Raw genomic sequence first — 8,460 nt, 5'->3', positions numbered from 1 at the left:
GTGGTTTTCCCCATTCATAAACAAATCACCTATGTCAAATTTATTTTTCACTGCATTTAGTTATTTGGTGATTTGTTTGTGCTACCACGCTATTGCATGTAATTTGACTAATTAATTAACTTGGGTAATTAATTAATTTGCAATGGGTCAATTCATTTTAACCCAACACTTTAGATTCCAAATGGCTTTCCATAGAGCTTGCATTTTGGAGCTATCAGAGCATCTAGAATTACTGTTCACCTTACTGGCTTCCTTGAGTAGCTTATATGCAACTTTGTACGCATTGTTAACTGTAAATGTTCCATTAGGGGTTTTTTTCCATACTTGGGAGTCTTCTAAGGCTACGGGGCTTATTAGGATTCCAAGAATCACTTTTGCTTCATAAGGTAAAAATGTATTTCGGATGAGATTGGCATTCCATCCTCTGCTCTCTTGATCCAGCAAACACAATACCATCTCTCCTTCTCCACTAATCTAGACTTTCGAGCTTATCACCTTATACGTATCTGCCACCGAAATCCATTTGTTGTTCCATATATGCACCCTCTTTCCATTACCAACAACCCACCTAGATCCCTTTTAATTACCTCCCTAGCAAACAAGATGCTCCTCCAAATGTAGGATGGCCTTTTCCCTAGTTGAGCCTTCATAAAAGAAGTCTTTGCGAAATACTTCGCTTTGAAAACTTTATGAACTAAAGATTCTGGATTTTCCTAGATTCGCCATCACTATTTTGCCAATAACGCCAAATTGAATGCCTTTGAATCCCTAAACCCCATCCCACCTTCGATCTTTGGGGTACAAAGCTTCTTCCACAAAATCCAAGCTAGCTTTCTTTCATTTGCTTTCCCTCAACGAGTTCAAATCCGAGCAAAGTGAGTCCGAGAGCTTAAAACAGCTCATCGTGTAAGTGGGAGTCGCTTGTGCCACTGCCTTTACCTTTCCAATCAGCAATTTTTCGGCTCACTTGATCCTTTATCTGATTAAAAGCTTTCTTTTTGCTTTGGCCCATCAGCGAGGGAAGCCCAAGGTACCTCTCATGTTGTTGGACAATTTGTGCTTTAAAGGTTTCCTTAGCCATCTCCTGGATTTCTGGACACGTGTTTTTACTAAAGAAGAGCGAGATTTTCTCTTTATTCAATTTTTGCCCCAATTCCTTCTCATAGTCTACCAACACCTCAGAGACTTGTGTAAAATCCCCAACCATAGCTCTACAGAAAATAATGCTATTGTCCGCAAAGAAAAGATGGGATATTCTGGGTGCCCCTCTTTTGATCGAGATACCCCTTATGTTGCCATTCCTTTCTTTCCTCCTTATCATTGCCGATAACCTTTCGGCACATAGGAGGAATAAATATGGGGAAATTGGGTCCCCTTATCGTAGCCTCCTTGATGGAGTAATAGCACCCTTTGGTTCCCCATTAACTAATACTGAGTAGGTCACCGTCATCACGCACATCGTCACCAACAAAATCCATTTTTCCTGGAAACCCATTCTTCGCATTATTGCCTCCAAATAGGACCACTCCACTCTATCATAAGCCTTGCTCATGTCAAGTTTTATAGCCATTAGCCCTTCCTTTCCCTTCCTCCTTTGATCAATGGAATGCATTGTTTCAAAGGCGATAAGAACATTGTCAGTTATGAGCCTTCTAGGGACAAATGTGCTTTGCGATTCACTTATTACCTTTGGCAGAATCTTCAATCTGTTGGCTAGTACCTTCAAAATAATTTTGTATAACACATTTCATAAGCTGATTGGACGGTACTCGGTTATCTTTTGAGGATTCTTTGTTTTGGGGACAAGGCATATGTAAGTCTCATTAGCGTGGTGGGGCATGATGCCTGAGTTGAGGGCTTATAGAACACAATCTAATACACAAGGCTCAACAATGTCCCAATATTTTTGATAAAACAAAGAGAACATACTGTCAGAACGTACCGTCTATTTAAGTGCCCTCCAGACCTCGTCTAGCTTGAATTCGATAGCTCCTAAGCTTGCTTCAAAGTTGGTTGGGCAGTTCAAGTTGAAGATGGCCTTGAAGTAGTCCAGGATTATGGCTTCGGTTTCCCCTTCTTCTTCATGCCACATTACCTCAGAATCCATTAAGCCCTCAATTCAATTTTTCCTCCGTCTTTGGCTAGCTATTGCATGAAAAAATTTCGTGTTCTATCCCTGTTCTTTAGCCACTCCACTCTCAACCTTTGTTTCCTAATAATCTCTTCTCTGATAAGCACCTCATTGATCTCCTTCCTTAGTTCCTGTATTTCAACCTCTATGTCATTAAAAGAATTGAGCGTTTCCAACTGTTGTAGGAGGTTTTGTTTTTGTTCCAGCATTTTATTCACATTGCCAAATACTGTTTGATTCCATCGCAGTAGTTGTTTCTGGCACCTCATCAGTCTGTCTTGGATAGGAAGGTCCAAATGTTCTCTATAAGGATCCCAAGCCTGTTCAATTACATCTTTGCACTCTGCTTCTCTTGCCCACATTGCTTCAAAAAGGAACTGCTTATTTCTTTTCCTTTGGGGTCTGCTTCTCTTTAAGACAAGAGCAAGTAAACAATAGTCTGATGTTGCCATAGATACATGGTAGACCGTTGCTTCCTAAAATTTTTATCTCCAACTATCGTTGGCCACCATTCTATCAAGCCTAATAAGGGTGCATTGGTCCCCAAATCTACCATTGCACCATGTATACCTTTGCCCCACAAAGCCCAAGTCTGAAAGCCCACAAACACTCAACGCCTCCCTAAATGCCTCCATCTAGTCTACTTCCCTTTCTTTCCACCCTAATTTCTCATCCAAATGGACAATCTCATTAAAGTCTCCAAAAACAACCCACGACATCTTAGCTTAAGAGTGGAGAGTTTTTAATAAATCCCATGAACTATATCTCATACCTGCGTCGGGATGCCTATAGAAGGCTGTAGCTTTCCATGGACTTCCATTGTCTTCCTTTATAACCACCACGTCAATGTGAGAATTGGAGCAGCTCTTGAAGTGCACCACCGTACCTTCCTTCCACAACATGGCTAAGCCGCCACTCCAACCATCACTAGGAACCATTATCCCTTGAGTTAGCTCTACTTTCTATTGGAGCCCCTTTATTCGGTTAATTAGTGCCTTGGTTTCAGCAAGGAACACCAAGGTGGGGTTCTTTGATCTCACCTTCTCGGTGAGTAAGCGAATTGTCGGAGATGACCCTAGACCTTGACAATTCCACACTAGTACGCTTATTAAGCTCAGCGGTGCTGCCTCACAGCCACCGCCATCCACTTTGTTCTCCTCATTCGAGGGTTTGCTTTCCTTGCACTTTCCTTTACTCTTCTTTAAACTCAGAAAATTAGGGTCTAACTCTTGCAAGGGCACGGGTCATTCTCTCTTCATACAGACTGGGCCTACCTTCTTACCTGGGCTTGTTTCTTTTGTATGTTTAGCCAGTCTTTTCTAGTGCCTGCTTCTTGGACCCAGTTTCTCTGAAGTCCAGCCTTTATTCTGATCAAAACTCATTGCAATTGGGCTCATGTTTTCCATGGCCCAATACAAGTTGACACCAACTTCAGAGGCCTCTTTTGTGGTGAATTTTTTTATTTCTTTCAAATCTTCTCTCCTCGTGCATTGCTATCTCCCACTGCATCACCAAGTCCGTTTCTTCACATCTCATTGTCTCATCCAAAGTCACCATACTATGTTTATCTATAGTGCCTTCTTGCTTTTCGACCTAACTTTTGACCTTGCCATTTTCATGTTTCCCCTACAGACTTTCCCCCAATGCTCCTAACACCTCGTTGCTCAAACTTGGACTATTCTCCCTTTGCCGACTTGTCCCTATAAACGGTTTTCCACCTACCCCTGTTTTTCGGTCTGACTCTATATTCTTTTTTGGCTGTATCCTCAACTCCCTTTTGTTCCCTTCCTCCCTGTATTTGTTACTTAACCCACTGCCGTCCTCCCGTTCTGGCAGCTTTTCTGCTAAAACGTCTCCCCGATTCGCCTCTTAGCCACAACCCATACAACGCACTTCCCCTCCCACCATTGTCCTCCACCTACTCCTTCTCCAGACATTATTTTTCACCATGGTTGACCATGCCCACCTGTAGCAAAAGTAAGGGAGTCGCTCATATTTAAAATATACCCATCTGTCATCACCGCCCTCAATGCTAATTTTCTTCCCTTGAACTAACTTCTTCGATGTATCAATGTTTACTCGTACCCAGAGATACTTCCCCCACTGTACCCCCTTCTCAGGTACATCTACCTCCATAACCTCCCCAATCTTTGCCCCAATCTCATAGCCCGTCCCGCTAGTCTTACACTTTAGAGGAAGATTATAGATTTGGATCCAAAACGGGGACCATTTAAGGGATATCTCCTTCGGAACCAGCTCCCCTTCAAACTCCTTCATAAGTACTAGCTGCTTTTCATAGCTCCGTGGTCTCATCTCCATCACCTTTTTCTTATCCCGACTATCTCCAAAGTCAGCGAGATATAGGTTGTCTTCAATCTCCGAAATTTGTATCCCTTTGTTTGGTTTCCACAACATTCTCATGTTTGTCTTCAATTCTTCCATGCTAACGCTTCATTGAGTTAGAACCTTCATCATAATGCAGTTTTTCCCAACTTCTTTTGCTACTCTTGTACAGTTGCTTCCCAGAGCTATATCTTCGTCCTTTTCTTCAGTAACCGTCAGTTTCTTCCACAGTTCCTCAAGCTCTTTTGTCATGGTTAGACAACCCACTCTTGCCCTGGCTAGCGAGAGGGTACAGGAAAGCTAGCCTAACTCACAGGAAGACCACACACCTCTTGCAGGGAAGCGCAAGACTCCACTTGCTACTACATGCACGAGAGCATGAGAGCACAACCCTTAAATTTAGGAGTTTTTAAATTAGCAATTTTACATATATAACCCTATTATTTATACTTTGTAAATTGGTAAATTTGAGGGTATTTTGGGTATCAAAATTGAGGATTCTAAATAAGAAAACCCCCCTTAAATAGTAGCATAGATATTCAAATGTAGGACCCACCATTTCATGAATTGCAAAACAAAAAACTATATTTAAATACTCTTGCCAAACAGGCCCTAAGATTTATTATAAAATCCGAAATAGAATATAAATGAAAAAAAAAAACCTAAATTTATTGCAATATGGTACAATTAGAACCCAAGTCATATTATATAAATACACACACTTGTATTATTCTTGTGTGATGCATGGCTTGATGAAGATTCATACGTAAGCTAATTTAAAAAAAAAAAATTTAAATAAATTATTAAATAAATAGTAATAATATATTATAAAATAAGTAAATAATTTTAATGAAAAATTGCTTTAAGTTCTAGTTGTTTAGAGTTTGAACTTTAACTTAAATGGGTGTTTATTGCTTTGCTTCTTTATAGAAAACTTCATTTGACACAATATCTTACATGCAAATTCAGAAGCAAAGAACAATAAGTAACATGAATTTATCAAATTAAAATATAAGCATAAGTTGCATCTTGAGAAGAAAAAAAAAAAAAGTGAAACAAAATACAACAACATGGGGTGCAGTATATGGGATTTAATTAAATGGATGACTTTAATGGTTAAGAGATATTATATTGAAAAGTCAGGGCTTTATATATATATATATATATATATATATATATATATATATATATATATGAAAAATTTGATAATAAACTATTAGTTGGAGTAGAATTAAAATTTCTAAAACTTAGATGATAAAATTTTATCAAAATTAAATTAGTGCAACTTAATATCCTAATAAAACATTAATTTAATACTAGATAGTCTAGATGCAATTTAAGAGAAAAAAAAAAAAAGTGAGTTGTGTGGGATTTAAGTTTAGAAAATTTTGATTATAGACTTTTTGTTTTATTTAAATTGAACCGTTGTTAGATGATATCCCTTAATTTGAAGAAATATATCATACCAAATAATATAAAATTAATTTACTAATTAGTTGTTCCTAAAATATTGATAATAAACTTTTAGTTGGAGTAGAAGTCAAAATGTATGTTTATTTTATTTAATTTTTTTAAGAAAGAAAGCGTGTGTTGTTATCTAAGATTTAAGTTTAGATTAAAAAAAAAAAAAGAAATAAACTTTTAGTTTGAATAGAATTTAAATTTGTTGAAATATTTAAGTTTAGAACATTTTGATGATAGACTTTAAGTTTGAATAGAATTTAAATTTGTTAAAGTTTAAATGATAAAGTTTTATCTAAATTAAATAATTTTTAAATATTATCCCTTAATTTGAGGAAATATATCATAACAAATATTATAAAATTAATTTATTAATTAGTTTTTCTTATAAATATTGATAGTAGACTTTTAGTTGGAATAGAAGTTAAAATATGAGGGTTTTTTTTTTTTTTTTTGTTTAAGAAAGAAAACGTGGTTGTTGTTCAAGATTTAAGTTTAGAATTTTTTATAATAGACTTTTATAAGCTGTTTGGTAAGAGTATTTAAATATAGTTTTTTGTTTTACAATCCATAAAATGGTGGGTCCCACACTTGAATTTATTGTTTGGCTAATATTTTCTAAATACAGTTTTCAAAAAACTATATCTTATTTTCCTTATTTAAAACAGGATTTTGAAAACGGCTTAGAGGGTGTTTTCATGATACAGAAATTGTTTTTAATGACATAGTTGTAAATAAATTGAAAACAGTAGACCCCACATATTTGTCTAAACTCTTTTATCTCTTAATTTAGGAGTTTATCTTTATCTCAAAAATAATTCTCACACTTCAAATTTGAAATTAATCATTAAAAAAAAACATGATGAGCGCTATTCCCTTATTATTATCCACACAAAAAAATGTAATCTACAAATTATACATGTTACTTTTTGCAAATATATATTTTTTAAATTTCAAAAGTAGAAATGGCCTAACAAACAATTATTTTTGTTTTTAGTATTTTGAAAATTGTTCTTAAAAATGGGAGTCAAATATGTAAAATATAAAAATTATTATCCGAAAACTAGTTTGAAGTTCAATTTTTTGAAAATTGTTTTTATACTGTTTTGAAACAAAAACAAAAACCCCCTACCAATCAAGCCCTTAGTTTAAATAAAATTTAAATTTGTTGAAATGTAAACAATAAAGTTTTACTTAAATTAAAAGTTTGTTAAATATCATCCCCTTATTATTAAGAAATATATCCTAAAAAATAATATAAAATTAATTTACTTTTTTTTAGGATAAAATTAATTTACTAATTAGTAAGAGTAGTTACTTGACTTAACCACAGCTTTTAAACTCAAATTTTATTATATATATATATATAAATATATATATATATATATATATATATATATATATATATATATAAATGAACAATTTTACCTTACATGATAGGTCTTTGGTTTTTTTTTTAAAAAACTGTTTGGAATTATTTCTTAATGTGGAAGTTGAGGTTAAAAATAAATACTGTAATAAGAAATTTGTACTCGAATTCATACTCAGAGTTGTATTGAATTCAAACTCGAATGTACTATGCTAAGATGTATCGAATTTCGATTTCAACATATTATCAATTTGAATTTGAGCTCCCCACCCAGTTTTTATCCTAACCCTCCTTAATTCAATATGTTTCATCAATTAAGCATTAAACTAGCCTCTCATATATATATATATATATATATATATATATAGCAAATGAAAACCCATGCAAACAATGACTATGACATGTCTAAAGCTCGTCGCGTTCATAAGATAAGAAGATGTAGCTGTTATGATATTATCATATTAATCCGACTGGACCTAACCCATGACCAAGTAAGTTTTCCATTGCAATTAAAAAAAAAAAAAAGTTTTGATTGGTAAATTGATTTCGCATGCATGGTATTGTGAAAAATATTTGTCATGAGAGCATGCAATCTTGCTAAGGGCATTGTACTTCAGATATTGTCGAGGCAGCAGCCATTGAGTACTGTACTGAGAAGCCTTGATTTACTTTACTTTACACTGGTATTTAACCCAAGTTAATCCATATCAAAAAAAAAAAAAAAAAACCTCAAGTTAATCCTCGGATCATGAGCCCATTATAGCACAGAGTACTTATTATACCAACTAAATTCTCATCAAAGACTTTTTTTTTTTTTTTTTTTTGAGAAGAATTCTCATCAAATACTTACCCAATATTAGCCGACACATAAAATAACCCAATAGCTCATATGCAATTACTAATTACGTTTTTCTATTAAGGCATTTTTAGTCTTTTAGTATTGAAAAACTGTATTTTTATCCTAAATTCTTATCAGTTGTATTTTAATTAATCATACTTAAAAGCTTGACAAAGAGAATATTTTTAAAGTTTAAAATATTCCATTATTGATATTAACAAAAAAAAAAAGCATTATTTTCTTCAAACATTAAGAGAGATGAGTGTTTTTACCCTTTGTTTTTGGGATGGAATGTCATTCCATTAAAGCTTAAAGGGA

The 8,460-nt window shown here is 34.4% G+C and overlaps 1 protein-coding gene across 1 annotated transcript; it reads right to left on the bottom strand.

Moving 5' to 3' along the window:
• Positions 1 to 889: 889 nt before the first annotated feature.
• On the bottom strand, positions 890 to 1,321 carry LOC142639581 (uncharacterized). Its single transcript, XM_075813742.1, has one exon. The coding sequence runs from the start codon at positions 1,319 to 1,321 to the stop codon at positions 890 to 892; it is 432 nt and encodes a 143-aa protein (XP_075669857.1).
• Between the last annotated feature and the right edge of the window lie 7,139 nt (positions 1,322 to 8,460).

This window comes from Castanea sativa, chromosome 6 (assembly GCF_040712315.1).
Source record: "Castanea sativa cultivar Marrone di Chiusa Pesio chromosome 6, ASM4071231v1".
Classification (NCBI taxonomy): domain Eukaryota; kingdom Viridiplantae; phylum Streptophyta; class Magnoliopsida; order Fagales; family Fagaceae; genus Castanea; species Castanea sativa.
Note: the sequence above shows the minus strand (reverse complement) of the source record. Positions and strands in the feature narration are given on the sequence as shown.